The sequence below is a fragment of the Camelus bactrianus genome, chromosome 3 (genome assembly GCF_048773025.1).
Source record: "Camelus bactrianus isolate YW-2024 breed Bactrian camel chromosome 3, ASM4877302v1, whole genome shotgun sequence".
NCBI classification, from domain to species: domain Eukaryota; kingdom Metazoa; phylum Chordata; class Mammalia; order Artiodactyla; family Camelidae; genus Camelus; species Camelus bactrianus.
The window spans coordinates 117966708-117991644 of record NC_133541.1 but is presented as its reverse complement, the minus strand read 5'-3'; the positions used below and the strand labels follow the sequence as shown (position 1 = coordinate 117991644).

The 24937-nt window shown below is 53.3% G+C and overlaps 2 protein-coding genes and 1 long non-coding RNA gene across 4 annotated transcripts; 2 read left to right on the top strand and 1 right to left on the bottom strand.

Moving 5' to 3' along the window:
* Positions 1-6044: 6044 nt before the first annotated feature.
* TRIM17 (tripartite motif containing 17) lies at positions 6045-12644 on the top strand. 2 transcript variants are annotated; one of them, XM_074361160.1, is made up of 7 exons: positions 6045-6217; positions 8013-8368; positions 9381-9476; positions 9973-10203; positions 11550-11572; positions 11664-11764; positions 12097-12644. In XM_074361160.1, the coding sequence occupies exons 2-7, from the start codon at positions 8021-8023 to the stop codon at positions 12642-12644; spliced, it is 1347 nt and encodes a 448-aa protein (XP_074217261.1). In that variant the 5' UTR covers positions 6045-6217; positions 8013-8020. The 2 variants fall into 2 exon arrangements, with proteins under 2 accessions (XP_074217261.1, XP_010952154.1); XM_010953852.3 differs by having other exon boundaries at positions 7935-8368.
* Positions 12645-12806: 162 nt separating this feature from the next.
* On the bottom strand, positions 12807-14268 carry LOC123616479 (uncharacterized). Its single transcript, XR_006724476.2, has 2 exons — positions 14133-14268; positions 12807-13759 (listed from the first exon to the last, which is right to left on the bottom strand). It is a non-coding gene; the product is annotated as an uncharacterized LOC123616479 (long non-coding RNA).
* A 266-nt stretch (positions 14269-14534) lies between these two features.
* Positions 14535-24477, top strand: TRIM11 (tripartite motif containing 11). Its single transcript, XM_010953858.3, has 6 exons — positions 14535-15188; positions 17891-17986; positions 18405-18635; positions 21846-21868; positions 21956-22056; positions 22633-24477. The coding sequence occupies exons 1-6, from the start codon at positions 14781-14783 to the stop codon at positions 23178-23180; spliced, it is 1407 nt and encodes a 468-aa protein (XP_010952160.2). The 5' UTR covers positions 14535-14780; the 3' UTR covers positions 23181-24477.
* Positions 24478-24937: the final 460 nt, after the last annotated feature.

Sequence of the window (24937 nt, the reverse complement as noted above, 5' to 3'; positions counted from 1 at the left end):
ATTCCACATATAAATGATATCATATGATATTTGTCTTTCTCTGTCTGACTTACTTCACTTAGTAAGATAATCTCTAGGTCCATTCATGTTGCTGCAGATGACATTATTTCATCCTTTTTTATGGCTGAGTAATATTCTATTATATATATAATATATTCATACATATAACACACACACACACACACACACGCACACACACACGCCACATCCTCTTCATCCATTCATCTGTCAATGGACATTTAGGTTGCTTCCATGTCTTGGCTATTGTAAATAGTGCTGCTGTGAACATTTGGGTGCATACTTTTTTTGAATTAGAGTTTTTATCTTTTCTAGATGTATGCCCAGGAGTGGGACTGCTGGATCGTATAGTAACTCTACATTTAGTTTCTTGAGGAACCTCCATACTGCTTTCCATAGTGGCTACACCAATTCTCATTCCCACAGATGGTGTAGGAAGGTTCCCTTTTCTCCACACAGTCTCTGGCACTTATTGTTTGTAGACATTTTGATAATGTCCATGCTGACTGATGTGAGGTGAGACATTGTCTTTTCCTCATTGTATATTCTTGCCTCCTTTGTTGTAGATTAGTTGATTATAAATGTGTGGGTTTATTTCTGGGCTTTCGACCCTGTTCCATTGATCTATGTGTCTATTTTTGTGCCAGTGCCATGCTGTTTTGATTACTGTAGCTTTGTAGTATAGTCTGAAGTCAGGGAGTCTGAGATTCCTCCTGCTTCATTCTTCTTTCTTGGGATTGTTTTGGCTATTTGGGATTTTTTGTGTTTCTATACATATTTTAATTTTTTTGTTCCATTTCTGTGAAAAATGCAATTGGTAATTTGATAAGAATTGCATTGAATCTATATATTGCCTTGGGAAGTATGCTCATCTTAACAATATTGATTCCTCCAATCTAAGAACACAGTATATCTTTCCATCTGTTTGCATTGTCTTCAATTTCATCAGTGTCTTGTAGTTTTCAGAGGAAAGTTCTTTTGCCTCCTTGGGTAGGTTCATTTCTAGGTATTTTATTCTTTTTGGCAATGGTAAAGGGGATTGTTTCCTTAATTTCTCTTTCTGACATTTCGTTGTTAGTGTATAGAAATGCAACAGACTTCTGTATATTAATTTTCTATCCTGCAACTATACCGAATTCATTGATGAGTTCTACTAGTTTTCTCGTGGCATCTTTAGAATTTTTTATGTATCTGCAAACAGTGACAGCTTTACTTCTTCCTCTCCAACTTGGATTCCTTTTACTTTTTCTTCTCTGATTGCCGTGGCTAGGACTTCCAAAACTGTTGAATACAAGTGGTGAGAGTGGGGATCCATGTCTTTTTCTGATCTTAAAGGGAATGTTTTCAGTTTTTTACCATTTAGTATAATGTTAGCTGTGGGTTTGTCACATATGGCCTTTATTATGTTGAGGTATGTTCCCTCTGTACCCACTTCCTGGAAAGTTTTTTTTATCATAAATGATGTTGAATTTTATCAACAGCTTTTTCTATGCCTATTGAGATGATCATATGATTTTTATTCTTCAGTTTGTTAATGTGGTGTATCACATTGATTGATTTGTGGATGTTGAAAAATCCTTGCACCCCTTAGATAAATCCCACTTGATCATGGTGTATGATCCTTTTAATCTATTGTTGGACTTTGTTTGCTAGTATTTTATTGAGGATTTTTGCATCCATGTTCATCAGTCATACTAGCCTATAATTTTCCTTTTTTGTGATAGCTTTGTCTGGTGTTGGTATCGGGGTGATGGTGGCCTCATAGAATGAGTTCAGAAGTGTTCCTTCCTCTGCAATTTTTGGAATCATTTCAGAAAGATAGGTGTTAAGTCTTCTCTAAATGTTTGGTAGAATTCACACATGGAGCCATCTGGTCCTGGACTTTTGTTTGTTGCGAGTTTTTAAATTACCGACTCAATTTCAGTACTGGCATTTGGTCTGTTCAGATTTTCTATTTCTTCTTGGTTCAGTCTTCCAGGTTCATTTTTAAACAAAAGGCCAATGTCTACTTTTCCAGATGTTCCTTCTTTCCCTGTTTTATGTCTAACAGACAACACTATGAAGTTATTTAAAATAAAAATTGAAGTTCCCCTTACTGTCACCAGTGGTTACCCAGCTAGCAGGGCTCCCTGAGCTCTTATGGACCACTTCTACATTGCACCTGCACAGAGCTTGCACCTCGAGGTCACAGAATAACAGGCATGATTTACACCATGAAGCCCTCCTCCAAACCAAGTTTGGGGCCAAAATTTGAGGTTCTCCTTCTCCCGAGTTACTTGCTGCCCACTGTCATGACCTGCCACTTCCTTTTTACTCCAAAGAGACTTCATAGAACCTTTTTAAAAAATTATATCTACTGAGATACAATTGACATATAACAATGCATAAATGTAAGGTATACAGCATGTTGATTAGATATATTTATATATTGCAATACGATTACCACCGGAGCATTAGCTAACACCTCTAATGCATCATACAGTTCTTGTTTGTGGAAGGAACAATTAAGACTTAGTCTTTTAGCAGCTTTAAGTTTATAATACAGAATTGTTGACCCTAATCACTATGCTCTAGAACTTATGTATCTACTGTTTACAAGTTTACCTTAAGATAAATTTACCTTAAAATGTTCCTCCGGACACCGCCAGGGTGAGAAGTTGGAATTTCCCAGGGTCAGACAAGGTCTGATCTAACAGCAGCTTCATTCCAGTGGGAGACGGAACACACACACAATGGCCAGGCTATATATAAAAATAGAACTCTGACCCACAGCTTGCAGGAGTCTTGTCTCAATCTGCTAGGACCGTCATAACGAAATACCATAGACTGGGTGACTTATAAAACAGGAGACCTTGATTTCTCACAGTGCTGGAGGATGGAAGTCCAAGATCAAGGGGCCAGCAGACTTGGTGTCTGGTGAGGGCCTGCTTCCTGGTTTATAGGCAGGCATCTTCTTGCTCTGTCCTCACCTAGCAGAAGGGGCAAAGGGGAGTCTCTTTTCTAAGGGCATTAATCCCATTCATGAGGACTCCACCCTTCTGACATAATCACCTCCCAAAGGTCCCACTGTGAGAGCAGGCAGATAGCTAGATATGAGCAGAGAAAGGGGGACACAGACCAGATGGCAGGAATTGGGCAGAAAGGAGGGACACGGGGCCAAATACAGGAAATCATACATCATGTAAGCACCCTGGGCAGAGAAAGAAAGCAGGAACCTTTGGGTTGAGAAGTGGTCACAAATTTTTGGGTGATGAGTGTCCTGGAGACCAACAAACAAAAGTGAGAAAAGGCAGGAATTTCCAGTGTCCAAGTGTAATCTTTTTGTCATTATGCCCTCATTTCAATAAACTTGTGAAGGAAAAGCGGGCTGGCCCTACTGGTAAATCTAAGTGTAACAAGTGTCGGATTACTGATTTGAGTTCTGCTGGGCTAACTGGTAAATCTAAGTTAATAAATGTCAGTTTGCTGATTTCCTGCTCAGGTTTTTTGTGTGTGTGTGTGTGTTTTGTTTTGTTTTGTTTTGTTTTGTTTGCTAGCCAGCTAAATTTTCAGAGACACATATCTGGCCCTGAAATGTTAGTTTGCTGCCTCCCTGCCTCTGCTTTTGTGGTAATGATGCTGCTAAAGCTGTTCCATGCCTATTGGCCGAATAGCCTAAGCTTGTAATTAACCCTATAAAACCTCATGCACATGTTTCAGAGGGGCTGAGAGCTTCGGAGCAGAAGCCCCTCTGAGCCCACCGGCATAATCAATCTGAGTACTCCAACCCTCCGAGTGGTGCTTATTTCTTGGCTGGCCTGTCATTTCAGTAACAAAATTAGCCTTGCAGATCAGAAGTACCCATCATGCACTGACACTGTGACACTTCCGATCCAGACTAAATAAAGACAAAAACCCCTCCTCCTTTTGGGAAGGTGGAGTTGGGATGATGATCAGGAACTACGACTCCAGACCCTTGGCTCCCCAGTGAATATTCTGCCCTTTGATTTTTACACCCTATGTAACTAACTTGTCAAAGAAACTCAGGGCAGCCGCTCACCTGAGCCCGCCCGCTCTCCCCTTGAGAGTGTACTAGCCATACCTTAATAAATTCTCAGTTTACTTTTTTTAAGCACTATGTCTTGTCTCTGAATTCTTTCTGGGATGGGACAAGAACCTGGAACACCTGTCACATCCACGGGCAATACCACCTCCCAAGGGTTAGGTTTCAACAGTTGAATTTTAGGGGCATATGCTCAGTCTATAGTAAACTCTCCAGGAAACCAACATACCATGTACTTGAACCAGCCCAGGAAGCCAGCCCACTGCAAGTCAGGCTTGCAGGACATTAGGCTGCTCTCTCTAGTGACAATCCAGGACACCCCAATTCTAGTCAGTCAGCTGCTCTGGTTCCCCAGACCTCCAGCTTCCATCAGGGCACATCTGAAACCTCTTTTTCCATGATGAAGATCTTTTTTAAGTTGACACTTCAAGACAGATTCTCCAGCCAAGACAAAACAACAGGACAGCTAAAGCAAATACTGTGAAATGCTGATCTGGGCAATTTATATATGCGGTCCATTGCACTGTTCTCTGTGTTTTCTTGAAATTTTTTATTAATATTTAAAAAATTCTGTGGTTCTATTTTCTAAATTAAAAGAAGCTGTTGATTGAAAAAAAAAATCACAACCTAAAGGTTGATAATTATGTTTTATTCAGTGGACCCTCTAGGACTTCAAGCCCCGGAAGCAGCCTCTCAGACAGCTCTGAGGGAAATGCTCTGAAGAGATAAAGGAGAAGCCAGGATATGCAGAAGTTTTTGCAACAAAGACCAGGTAGTCAGAACATCAAAAGATTACTGTTAACTGAAGAAAATCAGACATCTCAAGTTAATGAATGTAGCACTTTTCTATGTATGGGAAGGTGCAAAGGTCTGGGCTCATTGAAACCATTCCTTTGATATGCACCTTAGCTCTCTAGGGCCAGCATCCTGTTCTTGCCCATCCTGAGTCCCCCCTCAGGGGGCACGGTTGGGTGTGGCTGCAATGGCTGATGACTTGATGGCCACAGCATCCTTTGTTTGCTGATACGGCCAGCAAGATTTTTCACTCACAAAACCGTCAGCCCATAGTCACCTTACAAGAAGAGAGGTCTTAGGGACTTTCAGGGGATTCCAATGAGCAACCAGTGTTCCGTCATTCAGCAAGCTGTCTGGTTCCCATACCCACTCACTGCCCAGTCACACATAGGGATGAACCACCTGACTCTGTCCTAGAAACTTTACTAGAGACACCACCCAAGAAGTACACTTCAGCCACCTCACAGTGAGGGGGAGGGGGTGAGAGGAGGCGGGAGAAGGCCTGCTGTCTACACTTGCAGCCAGGCTGCCTACACCAGCACCTCCTGGAGATGACGGCTTCTGTTTCCTTGCCCTCCTCAGGTGGTCTGAGCCTCAGTTTCCTCACCTGTCCACTCCCCAAGGACTAGGACTGAGGTGGACGCAGCCACTGGCTATGGATAGATCAGGGCTAGGGGCAGCAGTGCCACCAAAACCACCTCTAGAGCTGGCAAGACTGCCCCCACCCCGATCCCAGGGGATGATCAAGCTCCGTGCCTCTCCAAACCCAGCCTGCCCCCTCCTAATCCAGGATCCGGACGCAGCCCCCGACCCTGGACTCAGTGCTGCCATGGGCAGGGGGCGGGGAGGGGGGGCCTCGCGGGAGACCTTGGGCCCCCTGCGGACCAGCAACCCCCTTCATCTCCCTTAAAGTGCTGCCCGACCCCTGCTGCCTCTTTTGTTCTCACGTCCTCTCCCCAACACGGGGTCCAACCCCTGCCTCCCCACTTGCCTATGCCCCTTACCTCCTCCTCCCTGCTTGGTCACCGTCAACCCCTGCTCCATCCCAGCCCCACCCAGGACGCTTCCCTCCCCCCCGACCTCTGGCCAGCTCTGAGCCCGCCCCTTGCCCGTCTAGAGGCTCCATTTCCAGGCTGCTGACAACCTCACATCAACAAAACCGCCCCGCCCCCTACCCCGATAACCGGCCCCGCCCCCTGCCCCGGCCGGAGAAAGGGGGGCCCTTGCTCCTGTTGACGCCACAAAGCCCGGTAGCCCCAGCTCCCGGATGGTCTCAATCGCGCAAACGCAGGCTTTCCTGGGAGGCGTTTGCAGACGTGGCTGGGGTCGCCTGGCAAGGCGCAGCGGGCACCCATTTCCCCAGTGAGTACCAACCCCTTGAGGGGGCGGTCAAGTGGGCACCCCGTGGGCGCTGAGGCTCAGCTTGGGACCTCGTGCACCCCCTGCCCTTGTAGACTGCGGGTTCCAGCCTTGAAGTTGGCTATATATTGGAACCAGATGGGCAACTGTTTTAGCCCTGCATTTACAGAGAACATTCCAGGACCAAGTGCCTGTTCACCGGCACTGACCCAGAGCCCATGGATGGCTTCTTCCAGAACCTGGGCCCACCAGATCCCCAGCCCACCAGGCTGCCCCCTCTCACCCACTTCTGTTGGATGGGCAGCAGTTGGGCGGAAGGGCAGCTGAGAGCAGGGGAGAGACTGACCCTAAAGGCTCTTCACAGAGGGAGCACTAGACAGAGTGAACCCACGTCAGGGACTCGGAGGTCTGCGGAATCCAGCCACCATGGCTTCAGGTGACTGCAGAAAAGGGAACCTGGACAGTGCTTGTAATTCAGAAATGATGTTCAAATCCAGTCTCTAACTCAGCGCTAGCAACCACCCTGTGAAGTGCGTAGGGGAAGACTTGAATCTCTACCAAAAGGGCATGGATATTCCAGCCCCAAAGTGTGTGTGTACGTGTGTTTGTGTGTTCAACTGTGTGTGCACGTGTGTAGGTGCCTCTGCATGTGCCTTTGTTGCATGTATGCACATGGGCAACATGCATGTGTACATGTGTTTGTGTGCAGTGTGTGTTTGTGTGCCTGTCGGTGTGCACGTGTGCATGCAATGGCCCTCCTTTGTCTTTTCTGCACTGCACTGTGTCAAGGAAAACCAGAGCTGGATGGTAGTTAGAGGGTAAAGAGATTTGACTTAGGATTATTGAAATAGGGGGAAAGAGGTCAGCATAGAACTTGGGGCTCTGTATAGAACCCCGTTGAAAACTCAATTCTGAATTCACCACGGGTCAGGATTTACAGCCAAGGAGTAGGGTGGGGGTCAGTGATGGGAAATTACTAAGAGAAAATATCATAGTAGCCGGGGGTGGGGGGGTCTGGTTAAACTCACTTAACAGGACTGTTACTAAACTTGGACAATGCGGAGACAAACATGGAAGCCGGAGGCCTGGCTGGAAAGTTCAGGAAGCCTGAGTTCGGTCAAGGAGAGAACCTTTGTCAACCCTGTTCCCTAAGAGAGACTTTCCTCTTAAACTCCCCTTTCCCTCTGTTCTGCCGTGTTCTGTTAAAGAGAAACTTACTATGGTGCTTGCTTAAAAGGTAAACAAGACTTTATTCAAGACTGTTGCCAGAGTGGAGAGACATGGGTGTCATCTCTGGATGCAGCCAAGGAGCAGGGTGAAGGTGGTCAGTGACAGAAAATCACTAAGAGGTGACAGGAGAGGGCTTCTTGCTAAACTGGCTTAATGGCATTCTTGTTCAAGGAGGGTGAAGGACATATATTCATTAAAGGTGGCGGGTTATGAATTAGGTCAGATATCACAATGGCAATACTGAAGTTCTCGCTAAAACTGGGCGGGGCCAGCCAAAGACAGGCTGCCAGCTCAGGGGAACCTGACTGGGGTTTGGTTAAGGAGAGGGTCTCTGTCAGCTTCCAGGGAGGCATTTGTGCCTCTTATTGGAGATAAGTCAGGATGCCCTAACAACCTTGTGTTCAGACTCCATCTGCAAAAGGATGCTGAGAGAGAGAGAGCCCACAACTCCAGGCAGATGGTGTGGTGGGACACTCTGTTCCTTCCCCAGGAGCCATGGATGCCATGGAACTTGCCAGAAAACTGCAGGAGGAGGCCACATGCTCCATCTGCCTCGACTACTTCACAGATCCTGTGATGACTAACTGTGGTCACAACTTCTGCCGGGAGTGCATCCAGCTGACCTGGGAGAAGACCAAAGCCCAGAAAAGGAGGAGGAAGCAGAAGGGCTCCTTCCCCTGCCCTGAATGCCGCGAGCTGTCCCCCCAGAGGAACCTGCGGCCCAACCGTCTCCTGACCAAGGTGGCTGAGATGGCGCGCCAGCAGCCCAGCCTGCGGAGCAGGGACCTGTGCCAGGTGCACCAGGAGCTGCTCAAACTCTTTTGTGAGGACGACCAGAGACCCATCTGCGTCATCTGCAGGGAGTCCCAGGAACACCGGCCCCACAGGGTGGTCCCTATTGAGGAGGCTGTGCAGGAGTACAAGGTGGGCCCGGGCTGGGGGGGCAAGTAGTCCCAAGTATGTGCATGTGTCAAGGAGTGTATTAGGCAGAAGGATAGCTGCCGTAACAAACAGCCCTGTATGCAGTGGAAGTGTCCCCACACTCCACAACCAAGCAGGCTGGTGGCCAGGCCATCACATAATCTATGGTTTTGCAGGAGTCCAGGCTGAGAAAGCCCCCCACCCGAGCCCATCCACATTCCCTGGTTTCCGTGCGGCCAATTTTGTGGGCAGGCCAGGCAACCCTGTTAGGCACGGGGAGGGGAGCCTTTTTCCTCCATCCACCTGAGGCTTTATGGCCAGGAGCCCGTGTCTCAGTCCACTTGGGCTGCTGTAACAGAGTATCAGACTGGGTGGCTTATAAAGAGAAACTTACTGCTCACAGTTGGCGGCTGGAAGTCTGAGATCAGGGTACCAGCACAGTCAGGTGAGAGCCCCTTCCTGGTTCACAGCCAGCCAGCTTCTCACTGTGCCTCACATGAAGGGGTGAGGGAGCTCCCTGGGGTCTCTTCTATAAGGGCACTAATTAACCCCATTTGTGGGGGCCCCACCTCTGCCATCACATTGGGGGTTTAAAGGCTTTAACATATGAACTGGGGGCAGGGGGACTGAAACATTCAGGACATAGTGGAATGTAAACATTTGGGGGAAACTAAAGGAAAATCAGGGTTATTAGTGCGGGTCTATCTTGGTGCCAGCTTTCCGTCTTCTTCGTGGGGATTAACACCTCCCCTGTGAGGTGTTTCACAGCAGTCCTCATTTCTCAGAAGTTTCTGCTTTTGGTCCAGGTTTATGGGAATCCCGAAAAGGCATCTTTCTTTATCTGTTGATTCTCAGTTGTCTCCAGTTCAAAATAATCCTCATGCCCAAGGGGCATATTTTGGGGTGGCGTATTTCCAACCCCTGCACCCTGTTAGGATGGATGGGATGCTTCAGAGGGCATCATCTAGATGTGGGGCATGCAGGGGACCCACTGACCCCAAATCCTGACCCACAGTTGAAGCTGGAGGAAGACATGGAGTGCTTGCAAGAGGAGATGGTGAAGACGAGGAAGTTGCAGGCAAAGGAGGAACAGACCTTGGCCGAGTGGCAGGCAGGTGCTGGGGACCTCCCACAGCAGCCGAGCAGGGTCGGGAGGCCAAGCCAGGCCCCGGAGCACCCGCAGGGCCTCCTGAGCCTGCGGAACTCCTTGAGGTGGGAATCATTGTCCTGCACGGATGAGAATATGGGACCCCAGAAAGGCAACGATTTCCCAGGTCATAGAATTCCCACAAAAATCAGGACTGAGCCATTTCAGAGAAGTAGGGAACGAGGGCACATGGATGCTTGGATGTTGCCATTTGGGGCTCAGAGTAAAATTATGCTACAGTGGCGGGGCAGGGGGCCTCTGGGTGGCTTCTGGCTCCCACACCTGCCAGGTCTGGTTTTCTGTGGGTCACTGGGGCCCAGGGGAGATGTGCCAGTATCCCCAGAGCAGCCCTTCCAAGCTGGTGGGTTCAGTTGGTGGGCGAGGTCTGAAAGCAGGCACTCAGGGTGGTGGGGTGCTCCAGGCAGCACCTCACCTCCAGGATCTGCCACCACCACTGCAGGAGAAGGTGAAGGAGCGGAGGGAGCGCATCGTGGTCGAGTTTGAGAAGACGGGCCTCTTCCTGATGGAGGCGAAGCAGCGCCTCCTCCAAGCCTTGAAGGAGGAGGAGGAGGAGACAGTGGCAAAGCTGCAGAAGAGCATGGCCTCGCTCGCGCAGCAGGGTCACTCCTTGGAGATGCTGCTGCTGCAGCTGGAGGACAGGAATGAACGCACCCCGTTCCAGATGCTGCAGGTGGGGTGGGCACACCTGTTCACCTGGCTGGGGTTCGGGTGGGAGATGGGCGCGTGAACTCTGGCTCAGGTTTACTCGGGGGCCTGACCTGTGGCGAAAAAGACACAGGCCAACAGGTAAGGCTCTGTCTCAGTCAGGTCAGGCTGATAACAAATGCCACAGAGCAGATGGTTTCAATAACAAGACATTTATTTCTCACACTCCTGGAGGTTAGAAGTCTTGAGATCCAGTTGTGGGCAGAGCTGGTTTCTCCAAAGGCTTGTTTCCTTGGCTTGCAGACAGCTATCTTCTCCCTGTGTCCTCACATGGTTATCCCTCTGTACGTCTGTGCCCTATCTCTTCTTATAAAGACACCAGTCAAATTGAATGAGGGCCCACCCTAATGACCTAATTTTATCTTAATCACATCTTTAAGACCCTATCTCCAGATAGAGTCACATTCTGAGGCACTGAGGGTTAGAGTTTCACAACGTAAGAATCTGGTGGGGAAGGGGAATCAATTCAGCCCATGACAGGTGCCTGTCCTAGTGACCTGTGTTCCTTCCCTTCATCGCCTAGGGATGTGGCCTGAGGGCAGCTGTCTTCCACACAGTGATGCAGGCACAGTCACACTGGCCCAGATAGGCACCCGTGACTTCATAGGTGGAAGCAAGTCATGTGATCACATCCGCCAGCTATGGAAGTGGAGAGAAGGTGCAGCTGGCCTGCCAGGGATGGGCCTGCACACCAAGGCCCCGGAGGGGGCAGTTGTGGGGCTGAAAAGTGGGCAACACTAATCAAGCGTGCAGAGTGATGGAATTGACAGCAAAAAATACACTTCACACTGCAGATCATTGCACACGCATTCACAGAAGTCTGTTTACAAAGCAAATGCCACACACAGGGTCTCTGTACATCCCAGGATGCCTGGGTCAGACCCAGTTTTATGCCTGTTGCCCTAGCATCCTGGGGGTTCTGTTCCCAGTAAGAGTCCTGGAATAGACGACAGACTATACACTCGCCCCAACTTTGTCGTCTATCAAAAATCAATCTGTTTGCAAGCCACAAAACTGACTCCTGACCCACTCAAGGCCGAAAGCACTGCTTGGGCTCCCGTGCCTTCAGGACCTGTCATGAGCAGGACCACTTCCCTGTGTCCTCACTCACTGTGACGTGGAAAAGCAGGAGGCCTGGGCGAGTCAGATGCATGATGACTGTGTCAACAGCCCAAAGACAGGGTTACGCTCTGGAAACATGGCCGTGGGGAAACATCACAAACCCCTTCTAGCTCTACTGGCTCGGGAACACCCCAGGTCCCGGGGGAGGCCTCGCCAATCTCTCTTCCTCCCCCTCTATGTGTTTTGAAGGATATGAACCACGTTCTCAGCAGGTACGTGGCCACCTGCGGTGGAGGCGGTGATGGGTGCAGGGAGGACTGCAGGTAGGGTCAGAGGGGACAGTGAGACCTGTATCCATCGGAGGAAGGACAGCCTGAGTGTGCAGTACCCAGAGGCTACCCTCACCATGCTGAGGACAGTCTGCAGGGTCCCCGGGCAGATAGAGGTGCTCAAGCGTTTCCAAGGTAAGCCAGGGCCCAGGTGTTCTGGGTAATGCCCCACCCTGCTCCTAGCCACTCAAGGCAAGAGTCACCAGTGGAGGGGGATGGGGATGGGAGGAACTCAGCCGCACTGCCCAATGCCCAAATGGTCCCCCAACCCCACCTCCTTGGCATCACCAATATCCATAGATGGGATACTGGATCGTACAGTAGCTCCTCGTTCACAGCTGAACTCAGCCAGAGGCCTGGGTGGGGGTTAGGGTGAACAGGGGACTATTTGGCCCCCTGAGTCCTTGCCCTCTCCGCCCTGACCCTGAAAAGCCCCCCTCTCCCCTCTGCCCTGGGCCTGTCTCCAGAAGATGTGGTGCCAGACCCAACCACAGCCTACCCCTACCTCCTCTTGTACGAGATCAGCCAGAGGCGCTACCTGAGCACCCCGCTGGATGGCGCACCCCATGGCCAAGACAGGTTCCTGGCCTACCCTTGTGCAGTGGGCCAAGAGACCTTCTCCTCGGGGAGGCACTACTGGGAGGTGGGCATGAACCTCACTGGTGATGCGCTGTGGGCCCTAGGCGTGTGCAGGGACAACGTCAGCCGGAGGGGCAGGGTCCCTAAGTCCCCGGAAAATGGGTTCTGGGTGGTACAGCTATGCAAGGGAGAGAGGTATGCACCTGCTACGTCTTCTGTGACCCCCATCACGCTGACTGAGCCCCCCAGCCACATGGGCGTCTTCCTGGACTTCGAGGCCGGAGAGGTGTCCTTCTACAATGTGAATGATGGGTCCCACCTGCATACCTACTCCCAGCCTGCCTTCCCTGGCCCCCTGCAGCCCTTCTTCTGCCTTGGGGCCCCCAAATCGGGCCAGATGGTCATCTCTACAGTGACCCTGTGGGTGAAGGGATAGGGGGACAGGCAGGGGGAGCCTGGGGAGCCCTGGTTTCTCCAGGAGGTGAGGTGGTCCAGCTCAGCAAGAGCCACCTGCCCAGCTCATACTGGAGCATTTGAGAGCCACTGGCTGTGCAGGGTAGTTTCACAACGTGGAAATAACAATCATGATTAAAGCAGCTAAACATTAAGAGACTATATTTACAGATGTTTCATAGAGAACATTTTAAGAAGCCCGCGGGTTTCACAGTGAATCAGTGTCGAAATACACAGATATGTACCAGGTACAGCATGTTGCAGTTTTCCTTTAGCCATGTCCCCCACTTCCCACTTACGGATGTAACCATTCATTGGCTCTTCTGTGGTTCAGGTTTTTTTTTTTTTTAATATTTATTTTATAATATATTTTTTAAATTGAAGTATAGTTGATGTATAATACTGTATGTGACAAGTATACAATATAGTGTTCACAATTTTTAAAAGTTATGTTCCATTTGTAGTTATTATAAAATATTGGCTATATTCCCCATGTTGTACAATACATCCTTGTAGCTTACTTACACCTGACAGTTTGTACCACTTAATCCTCCACCTCCATCTTGCCCCTCGCCCCTCCCTCTCCCCACTGGTAACCAGTGGCTCCTTCTCCACATCTGTGAGTTTTCCTTTTCTGTTATATTCACTAGATTGTTGTATTTTTTTTAGATTCCACGTGTAAGTGATCTCTTACAGTGTTTGTCTTTGACTTACTTCTCTTAGGATCGTGCCCTCCAAGTCCACCCACGCTGTACACCAGAAACTAATGCATTTAAAATCAACTATATTTCAGTTAAAAAGCAAAAGAACAAACAACCCATTTAAAAAAGGGCAGAACTGAATAGACATTTTTCTAAAACAGGAAATGCAGGTGACCAACAGGAGCAGGAAAAGCTGCCCAACATCACTGGTATCAGGGAAATGCAAATCAAAATCACAGTGAGACACCGTCTCCCACCTGTCAGCATGGCCATCATCAAAAAGAACACAAATAACAAACGTCTCAAGGATGTGGAGAAAAGGGAACCTCTGAACACTGTTGGTGGGAATGTAAATCGGCGCAGCCACCACGGAAAACGACAGGGGTTTCTCAAAAACCTAAAAATAGAACCATGGTTCAGGTTTTTATAGGTAGAGCCAAACCCTCGGGTGTCTTTGTAGTCTGCAAATCCCATATTTGGGTCCTTCACAGAGGGAAAATGAAAAAGTGAAGAAACTTCAAGCTCAATTTCTAAAAGCCTCAGGGCTGCCCACCCCATCCCTTCTACCCCCACCAAAGTTGCAGGGGCAGAATTCAAAGAATAAGGATCAAAGAGGGTCCTTCCTTTCCTTTCACCCCGCTCTCCACCGCCCACCCTCCCACCCGCGCAGTTTCAGACGCATTAACGCATTCAGATCAGTTAACAGCTGCCAAGCACCCCAGAATTTCGGTTAGTGTACCCCTACCCCAGTAAGGCCCAAGGCCCCTCACCCCGTAAGTTCGGATGGTTCCGGCCGAAGGGTGGGGCGCGCGCGCGCACGGGGTACGACTTGCGGCTCCCCGCCTCAGCCTCGTCCTCCCTTGTCCTCGTGGCCTCTACCCTGCGGCTGAGAGCCCGAAAACTGTGCAGGGCATCCCACTGCCCCCTGCCTCTACACTCCATCTTTCTCAAGCCCCGAAGGAGACACCGGGCAGTGCGACCCCAGCGCAGGTCCGAACCAGCAGCGCGCGCCTGCGCGCGCAGGTGGCGGCGGCGACGCAAGGTCAGCCGGTGAACAGCCTCCAATTCAGTCCGGCCTGCGGGCCGCGTGATAGGCCGCGGCCAATCCGCAGCTAAAGCGGGTTGTTCCAAAGGGGGAAAAAACCCAGCCGCTTCCTGCTTCCGCCCCGGTACCTCTTCCTGCCCGCGTACGGAAGCCGTAGGCCCTAGGTTCCCCGAGCCACCTCAGTCCGGAGCCAGTGCGCTCCGCATCCCCGGAGCCCCACAGCCTCAGACCCCGGAGCCCTCGCGACCCGAAGTCCCCCGAGTCCCCCGGTGCCCTGCGCCTCGCGTCCCCGCGCGCTCCCCCAAGTCCCGGCGGCGGCCGGCCACCGCCCGACCCGGCGCAGAACGCTGCCTTCCTCCGTTGCACCGGTGCCATGGCCGCCCCCGACCTGTCCACCAACCTCCAAGAGGAGGCCACCTGCGCCATCTGCCTCGACTACTTCACGGACCCGGTGATGACCGACTGCGGCCACAATTTCTGCCGCGAGTGCATCCGGCGCTGCTGGGGCCAGCCCGAGGGCCCGTACGCTTGTCCCGAGTGCCGCGAGTTGTCCCCGCAGAGGAACCTGCGGCCCAACCGCCCGCTCGCCAAGATGGCCGAGATGGCGCGGCGCCTGCATCCGCCGTCGCCGGTCCCGCAGGGCGTGTGTGCCGCGCACCGCGAGCCGCTGGTGGCTTTCTGCGGCGACGAGCTGCGCCTGCTGTGCGCGGCCTGCGAGCGCTCGGGGGAGCACTGGGCTCACCGCGTGCGCCCGCTGCAGGACGCGGCCGACGATCTCAAGGTGCGGGCAGGTCCGGCGCGCCGCACGGCCTGGCAGGGGTTCCTGTCGCGCGCGGGTTGTGCGGCATGTGGCCTGGCCTGAAGTTGGGGGAGCCCAGGGCGTGGGCTCAGGCCCCACCCTGGTCCAGATCTGGGGGCGGGGGGTGTGGCGGCGTGCACCCTGTCTGAAATTGGCACCCTATTGGGGCTGGGGCACCGCCCACCAGTGAGGTGCTGGCCTGAGGATCTGGTAGGAGGGGGCGTGTTCTCTGAGGTCTAGGTCCCCACCGCGTAGGTGGAAGGGCTGTCTGGGGCGGGGACTGGGCAGGTTTGACTGACCATTGGCAGGGATGGAGCCAGGAGCAGGAGAAAGAGAGAAGAGAACCTCAGAGGTGGCTGGTCGCAGATGGAAGGGCACGGATGAGGACTCAGCTCTCAGAGGGTTGTGGGCAGGGCAGGGCGGTGCCGCGGACACGAGTGCTGGAATCCTGGTGAGAAGAGACAGCGGAAGGCAGCCAGGAAGCCGCTGCAGAGCCCCAGACTGGGATCGATGAAGGGACAGAGCCATTGTCCTGGGAGGCAGACACCAGGGCCCACCAGACTTTCCCAGTGGGATACTGTGCCAGCTGACAAGCCAGGCCTCAGCCCTGCTTTGACCCAGGCTGAGATGCCTTATTTCTCTGTTCTGAAAATGTATTTCCTTAAAATCCAAATAGATAACCAACACTCCCCCCTTTTCTGAGAGCGTCAGGGTAAACACTCACCTGGCCCACCTTATGGGCGGCCCACTACATTCCTCACTGGCCTGCTGGTGGATTTTGCTCCTGGAACCCAAAGTACTGAGTATGTGGAAGGTGTCTTTCAAACTTTTTGACTGTGGTTTGCATTTTGCTTTATGTCCAGTAGTGTCTATCTGCTGAGGCACTCGAAGTGCACAGTTTAGTCAGTGTTAGAATCAGTACTCTGTCTCTATCATAGAACAAGCTTCTGGTACACAAGGATAAACCCCTACCGCAATCCACGTCAGTGTGCATGACCTAACACAGTTCCTCTGGTTTTTGCTCACTTTGAGGTATGACATGTTGCATACAGGAACAGCCACTCCTTGTGTCGGTCTAGCAAATGTCTCTCCTGTCACTGGGTACCCCGATCTGGGTGTAGAAAGTGACCAAAAGAGCAGAGAATAACCAGCAGCTCTCTAGAGGCCTCTCCCAGCTGACCTGATAGAGTCTCATGGGGCAGCACTTAACCCTGTCTATCATAGTTTGTCTCTACCAGGTTATGTTCTGTGACTGAGGCTTGCAAATTAAACTGACAGAAGAGATTAACAGTTGAAAAGACATACTTTTGATCAGTTTTTTAAATTGTACATGGCACAGAAAAGTGAAAAACTCAAAAGAAGTGTTTAGACTCAGGCTGGTATTCCATTTATATATATATAAATACATTTATATTTTTATAAATATATGATATATTTTAGATTTTTTATTTTGGGGGAGGAGTAGTTAGGTTTTTAAATTTATTTATCTTTGATGGAGGTATTGGGGATTGAACCCAGGACCTTGTGCGTGCTAAGCATGCACTCTACCACCGAGCCATACCCTCCCCCCTTATATTCCATTTTAACAAAAGAGGATAAATTGTGGAGAAGCGACTAGACAAAGGAAAAGGGATTGGGGCTTCTAGGGCCAATACATTGTGGGAAAGGAACTAGGAAGTATGTCAGGGGGAACTAATGGAAGATGAGTGCTATTTGGATAAGATTTGTTTAGGTAGACTCATCTCAGTATCTACAGCTTGGCTCTGGGTGATAAGTGTTCTCCCCTTCCTGGTACAGAGAGTAGGCAACCTCTTGGAAAGTTTATGCCCTGCCTTTAGGTGAAAGGAGGAGACCAGAGAGCTCTGCTGGTTCTCAGTCACCTTTAGCGCTAAATAATCTTGCTGCCAAAGTGGCATATTTTGGGGTGGCATGTCCCAGTCCCTTCACTGGACTAGTGCTTAGTTTGTCTTAATGCTGGGGTCACCCCCACAGACTGCTCTCACCTGCCATCAGTGGGCTGTGGCTGGTATTTGCACAGCCTGGGAGTGCTGGCTGTAGAGAGCACAGCCTCCCAGGGCCCTGGTGCGTCTCGAACGTGCATGGAGAGGACAGTGGAGTGCCCACGAGCACTGCTGTGGTCACTCATGTTATGGTCCTTCAGGCCCTCGTGTATCCCAGGCCTCTTGGCTTTCCCAGATGCCAAGTGTGTTGTCAACAGATACAAAGTATGGGTTGAAGTTAACAGGCTGAGGCCTGAAACTAGGACCAGGTTGCCGGATACACATGTGCCCATCCTGCAGTTTGGTCCGGCTAGCTGAAACCCAGTAAGCCCAGTACAGGCACAGAGAAGTCAAGGGGCTTAGAAGAAAGAAGGTGGTGATGCAGTGGGAAGTTGGGTATGGGAAAGTTGCCCGGAGACCAGGGAGGGGTGGGAATGACAGGAGGAAGGAAATTCAGGCAAGGGGCAGTGGCAGGGGGTCCATGCTGGTTAGAGGGCCTTCTCCTGGCAAATTCGAGTTTGCTCCATCTCTCCACCAATTCATGTCCAGACCCAGTTTTCCATGACCACGGTCCCTGCTGGCTGAGTTCTGGCTTAGCTGGGGCTGGGTAGGTGGGAGCCAGGGATAAGGGCTAGCCCAGAGGCTTGGCCTGGCAGGGGTCACTCTGGCCTCACCTCTCTGCAGGGCAAGCTGGAGAAATCCCTGGAGCATCTACGGAAGCAAATGGAGGATGCATTGCTGTTTCAGGCCCAGGCGGAGGAGACCTACTCGTTGTGGCAGGCAGGTGGCCAGGTGCCCAATGTAGGGGCAGGGGACATGAGGGCCACCACTGCAGGACACCACTGTTTACACTCAGCCTCATGTTTCTCATAAGGTGACCCCCCTGCTCCAGACACCGTGTATAACCCACCTGGGATGGGTTTAGGGGTTGGGGAGGGATGGGTGTAGGGGGAACCTTGGGTGGTAAGGTCATGGATTGGGGAGGTGCTAAGTGTTAGAGGACCCCACGTGGCGGATCTGGGGGTTGAGGGGCCCTGGATGTAGTGGTTTGGGGGTCAGGGAGGGAAGGGTATGAGGGGCCCTGAGTGGTTGACTTAGGGGTTAGGGAGGGATGGTGTAGGGGCCCCAGGTGGTGGGTTTGGGGGTCAGGGTGGCTCCAGGTCCCAGGCCCTCAGCTGTCCCACCCCGGCCCCCACAGAAGATGGTGGAGAGCCAGCGGCAGAACGTGCTGGCGGAGTTTGAGAGACTGCGCCGGCTGCTTGTGGAGGAGGAGCAGCGGCTGCTGCAGAGGCTGGAGGAGGAGGAGCTGGAGGTGCTGCCCCCCCTGCGGGAGAGCGCGGCCCAGCTCGGGCAGCAGAGCACCCAGCTGGCCGAGCTCATCAGCGAGCTGGAGGGGCGCTGCCAGCTACCAGCTCTCGGGCTGCTGCAGGTGAGCTGGCACCCACCCCTGGGGGTGGACAGGTCAGGGGCTTCGGGGAAGGCCAGGCAGGGGGATGGAGAGCGAGAGCAGAGAAAGCATTGAAAAGAGCAGGCCGACTGACTTTGGTGCTCGCCTGGACCCCCCTGTCCTCACCAGCTAGTCTGCCTCTGAAAACGTGGTGGGTGAACCCCAATACTGAACCGAACGGATAACTGCTGTTAGCACCTGTTGGGGGAGCCCTCCTGGGGACTGGCCGGACCACAGCATGGGTGGCATTCCAGGATGTGGGGCCAGTGGGTCACCACTGGGCCCGCTGGGCTGAGAGGAAAAGCCAGCAGGTGTCCCATAGGATTCCTGAGAAACTGCTCGGCCCCTGGCCCCAGCAGTTTGTGCCCACAGCCAGAAGCTAGGATCCTGCGTGTGCAGCCAGGGGACTTGCTGCCGGAGGGGACCCTCCTGGGAGCCTAGTAGCCGAGTGGACTTTCAAGGACCAGAAAGAGGCTCCCAGTTGCTATCCTGGGGCTTGAACTTAGGCCTTTGGCCTTTGCTGAGCCATCAGCAAAGGGATTTTTTTCTTTAAGCCTGGGAAGCCGGAAGAATCCTAGGCAAGTACGTGGCGGGGCGGGGGGGTGGTGGTTGAGGGAAGTCAGCAGAAGTGGGCTGTGGTCCGTAAGGTGGGGGGATGGGTGGGCAGGCAGCTAGGAGGTGATGGGGGCTGCCCTCAGGGGTGAGTGAATGGTGCCGGAGAAGCTGTAGGAAGCAGAGATTCTAGAAGGAGGAAGGGTCAGCCCAGGAAGTGAGATGAGAACCGCAGATTTACATGAAATTTGCTGTGGGGTCTCAGCTGAGATGTCCCGGTGGGTGAGTGGTCTTGGCTGCCTGGCTGCAGTTCATACCACTGAGAGGCTACCTGTCCTCCACTGCCCTGTGCCTGCCCCTTAATATGCCGTTGGCCCTGCACCTGTCCCTCACTGCTCACCACTGGCCCCCTACTTGTCCCCACCTCCCCTGCTACCTGTCCCTACTATCCCCTACTGCTCCCATCCGCCCCCACCTTTCTCTCCCTGGTCCCAGTGCTCCTCACTGCCCCCCAGCTGCCCCTTACCCGTTCTCCACCTGCCCCCCACTCTCCTCGCTGCTCCCCCACCACCCTGCTCGTATCTGCTGGCCCCTGGTCTCTTGTCAACCTCTCCGTTCCCCCTGGCTGGCTGCTGGCTGGCTGCAGGAAGCATACCCACCATTCTTCACCCACCACGATCAGCCCCAGAGCTCCCCTGGCCTGTGCTGGGTGAGGATGGGGTCTGCTGCGTGGAGGATGCGGGAGAGCAGCCCTGGGCAGCGCCATGTGTACTGGGGTGAGTAAGGGTGGGCGGGTGGCCTTGTACCCTCGGCCCACAGTTTCGGTCAGGAGGCCTGCTGCAGGGAGCACCCAGGCTCAGCGCCTAGTTCCGAGCACCTAGAACTGGGTGTTTTGCCTGCATCCCCTAGAGTCTGGGAGAGTTGAGGAGCCCATCCTCACAGTGCTAGTTGTGGCAGTCTGGGATCCTGCCTGCCCTCCAGGCCTGCCCTAGTCCTTCATGGCTCCAGAGCATTTTCCTAAAGGCACATGTGTGCGAGTCCCCACTGCCTGGAGTGGCCAGGTGATCTGCACAGAGGTCAAGCCCCTCTCCTCGAGACCCCTGCCCCCTGGTCCCTCCCCACCAGGTCCCCACCAGGCAGGGAGGGCCTTGTTCTGTCCCTCTCCTTCTCTCCTGTGTCACCACGCACAAGCTGTTTCTGAGCTGGCCAGGCCTTGTGACAACCAGGACCACCTTACCCACTTCCCAGTGCCAGCAGTCAGATAAAAGAGCTACCTGCTTTGCATCCAGCCCACACCAGGCTCCTGGTGCCCCAGGCCCTTTGCCTGTGCCTCTCCCAGGCCTGTGCCGTGTTCCCTTATCTCCCAATGAGCTCTCCTCAGGTTTCAGACACCCACTAAGTCTCCCTTTTCCTTTGAGGCCTAGTTTGTTCTGTTCCCCTCAGAGAGAATCAACCACTGTGTGTGTGAGGAGCCCTCGTTGGGCAGCGTGTCTTTATCTGCCCCTGCGTCCCAGGGTCTAGTCTGGGAGCTGGTGCAGTGCAGTTAGCATGACCACATGGAGGGTTCACTGGGTTGGCAGTGTGGGCCAGGTCCCTGCTATGCACTGGGTGCTGCTCTAAAATGACAAAAGACCTGACCCCTTGCTGCGAGGAGCCAATGTTCCAAATCCTGAGAGTCACCTCGGGCTGTGTGACAAATACCAGAGACTGCGAGGCTCGAACAATGGGCGTTTATTTGTAGTCTCACGGTCCCCGAGGCTGGAAGTCTGAGATCAGAGTATTGGCAGGGTTGGTTTCCCCTGAGGTCTCTCTGCTTGGGGTATAGATGACCTCCCTGTGTCCTCCCACAGTCTCTCCTCTGTGTGTTTCTGTGTCCTGACGTCTTTTTATAAGGCTACCATCCTCGTGGCCGCATTTTCAGGTCTAGGGTAACCTCTTTAAAGACCCTATTTCCAAATATAGCCCCATGCTGAGGCCATGGGAGTTAAGGCTCCAATATGTGGGTTTAGGGGGACACAGTCATCCCATGACACTTGAGTGAGATGCTCTTGTGTATCATCACGAGAGAGGTGCATCCAGGCAGAGAGGCCTCACCAGGAAGGGGGTCCGTGAGTGGGGACCTGAAGGTGGGCAGCAGGCACGGGCTGGGCAGGACAGGTGGGCAGATGGAAGCAGGTGAGGCCATGGGCACCGGACAACTGGGTGCCCAGAGCCTGGGAGGCAGGAAGTGCTGGGCCGATGTAGGTGTGGATCCTGGCTAAGGTGGACGCAGCCACCAACCCCTGAAGTCTGGGACCCCACCCTGCCTGTCCTGGCACCCAGGGGCGCTTAGGGCAATGTAGGTAAGTGAGCTGGCAGCCAGGTACCCTGTGCCCTCCAGGTGTGTGGAGGGAATGGGGCCAGGTCTGCAGGGCAGGTGGTGCTCGGAGCTTCTGTCCAGTGTCCCCATGTCTGAGCCATACTCATGACAGCTCCAGGGCAGTTTCTGACCGCACAAATGTGTGTGTGCTCGTCCATGCAGCAGAGCGATGGGGGGAGCAAAGCCAGGTTTGGGGACACACTGGTGTGGGGCCGGGCTGGGGTGAGGGGAGGCCCAGGACTGGGGGATGGGCACTGACTCCGTGTCTGTCTCTCCCACAGGACATTAGGGACACCCTGCGCAGGTAGGAGCTTCGGCGTCTCCCCAGGGACGGTGGGCAGGGCTCAAGGCAGGCCCACTGCAGGGGTGACACCTGTTGCTGCCCCTCCAGGGTCCAGGATGTGAAGCTACAGCCTCCTGAGGTGGTGCCCATGGAAATGCGGACGGTGTGCAGGGTCCCGGGGCTGGTGGAGGCCTTGCGGAGGTTTCGAGGTGAGCACGGTGTGGTGTGCAGAGGCCAGGGGTATCCCACCCACTGTCTCCAGCACAGAGGGAGTACCAGTTCCAAGCTCCTGCTGGTGGGCTGGGGTCCATGGTAGAAATGGCACGCAGGTTCCAAGTTCATGGATGAGAAACCAGGAAGTGTTGGGGCCATCGGACAGGAGAGAGCAGCCAGAGGAAGGCCAGGCCCCAAACTGTTCACTGATGCATTTAAGAAAAGCAGAGTGACACTACCCTCCTGGGGTCAGTCAGGTGCCAGAGGACCCGTGCTGACCCCAGGCACAGGGAGCCTGGGATGAAAGCTGGCCTGGAATGCACACACTTCTCTCTGGGGGCTAAGAGAATGGGACACGGAAAGCACTCAGGGTTTCCTTTTGTCCTCTAATGGAGGATGAATCACAGAGAAGTGTGGATTGCTTTCTAGAACATTTCAAGATGCTACCAAACGTGGTTAGGTTGTCTTTGTGATGGGCGGGGGCGTGGTCAGCTTGTGATCAGGCACACACTGCAAGGGTATGTGGATCTGGGGCAGACAGCTCCAAGGAGTGACCACGGCTCTGTCTGCAGGGGACATCACCCTGGATCCTGACACCGCCAACCCCGAGCTGATCCTGTCGGAGGACAGGAGGAGCGTGCGGCGTGGGGACCTGCGGCAGGCCCTGCCCGACAGCCCCGAGCGGTTCGACCCTGGGCCTTGCGTGCTGGGCCGGGAGCCCCTGACGTCGGGCCGCCACTACTGGGAGGTGGAGGTCGGGGAGCGGGCCAGCTGGGCCCTGGGCGTCTGCAGGGAGGACGCCAACCGCAAGGAGAAGGGCGAGCTGTTTGCGGGGAACGGGTTCTGGCTCCTCGTGTTCCTGGGGAGCTACTACAACTCCTCCGAGCGGGCGTTCGCCCCCCTCCGAGACCCGCCTCGGCGTGTGGGCATCTTTCTGGACTATGAGGCCGGACATCTATCCTTCTACAGCGCCAGCGATGGGTCGCTCTTGTATACCTTCCCTGAGACGCCTTTCTCGGGAACGCTGCGGGCCCTCTTCTCACCTCTGTCCAGCAGCCCGACCCCTATGACCATCTGCAGGCTGAAAGGTGGGCCTGGAGACATGCTGGCTCCCCAGTGAGCAGGCCTCTCAACAATCCCCTTGTCCTGCCTTCTGAGTCCTCAAGCCACTTGGAAAACCCGAGAGAAGGGTACTTGTCCTCTGAGCTATGGCGAGCACGCATAGTGCCACTCGGATATGTGCCGCAGAACTGAACTCTGTCGCTGCCGCTCCCAGGAAGCCGTGTGCAAGACTGTGTGGGGTGGGACCCTCCAAGGTCAGCAGGTGCCGAGACCAGACCCCATTTGCCAATGTGTCACCCACAGCCCTTGGCAGAGCCCTGAGCCTGGGGCCCCGGTAGCTCTGGTTCCAGGAGCCTCCCCAGCCTGCCCTGCCCAGCCTCAGTCTAGGGTGAGACACCAGGGCCTGCAGAACTTTGGCTGCAACTTGAGCCCCCAAAACCCTGGGGCCGCACCTCGGGAAAGCTGCTGTCCTGTGAGGCTGCTGGCCAAGAGGTGGCTCCAAGCCTACCAGCCTGTCTTGGGGTCTGGTCCTGCAAAACTGGATGCGGTTGACTCCCATTAATTGGGGTGCAGCAGAGTCCTCAGGAGACAGGTGATATGGGAAAGGCCAGAGGAAGGGAACTGGGAGCAAGTCACTGAATAAAGGGGGTTGATTAACTAGAACACACAGGCGCCCTCAAATCCCCCTGAGCGTGGCCCATTTGGGGCTTCTGGAAAATGCTCCCTCCCTGGCCCCTAGTGCAGAAGTTCAGATCTGGGAGGTCTGGGGGCCTGGAAGTGAGTGCAAGGTTCAGAAATGACGCAACCTCGTGGTTTCCATCTGAGCGGGGCTGAGAACAGCCAGCTGGCGTGGCCCGCACAAATGCCTCTTCAGTGGCCCGTGGGGCTGTCCCTGAGCTCAGAACCCAGAGTCTCACCCCTGCCTGGGGCAAGGGGTGAGGCCACAGAGAGCCCTGGCTTACAGAATCCAGGATTTCATTTTGCTTTAAGTTTCGGCAGCTTCTTCAGCCTTCTTAAGAAGGTGTGGTGCAGAGAAGCTAGATTTTATTAATGGTAAGGACTACTCTCACAGTAAAGAAACTAACAGTTGTCTGTAGGCCCTTTACCTTTAAGGTGGGGGGGTGTGGGGCAGCCCTCCAGAGGGTCGCCCCTGGGAGAGGGGATACGGAAGCAAGCTGCTCACTGGCACAGTCAGGGATGCACCTGCCGCTCACAGCTGCACGGCAGCTCCCAGATGTGGTCTCCGCGTTCTTTGCTCAACACGTGTGTTCATTTCGTGCAAATACTGTGGGAATTTGTTCCTTTTTTTTTTTTCTTCCAGATAACCTGATAAACATTTCCCATGTTCCACCGTGTTCAGTAGCCAGTACTTTTTCACTTACTTGATTATTTATTTATTCATTCTCCCATTCTTGGGCTTTTTTTTTTTTTTTTTTTTTGGTTATTGTTACTATATATATACCACTTTTGAATATTTTTAACAGCAGTTTCTTCAAATATGTGCACAGGGAGAAGTTTTTCTCACTCGCAGTGGAGCCAGGGGTCTGGTCATTTTTCTGGCTGGGGAAGTATTCCTATATGGTTTCCCAGGGGACCGGCCCGCTGCTTCACTTCTTAAGAATCTGAGCCTGCTGGCTGGTTCCTGCCTCGACCAAGATTGGGGCCTTAAGAGTTAGGTCTTCCACCATGGCCCCTGGCGGGACAGCCTCGTACAATGAGCGCACAGCTGCTCCCAGGACACCAGGATGCTTCTGGCCGAGGCTTTAGGACAGCTGGACACGAGCGTGGGGGAGGGGAAATCATTTTCCCTCAACC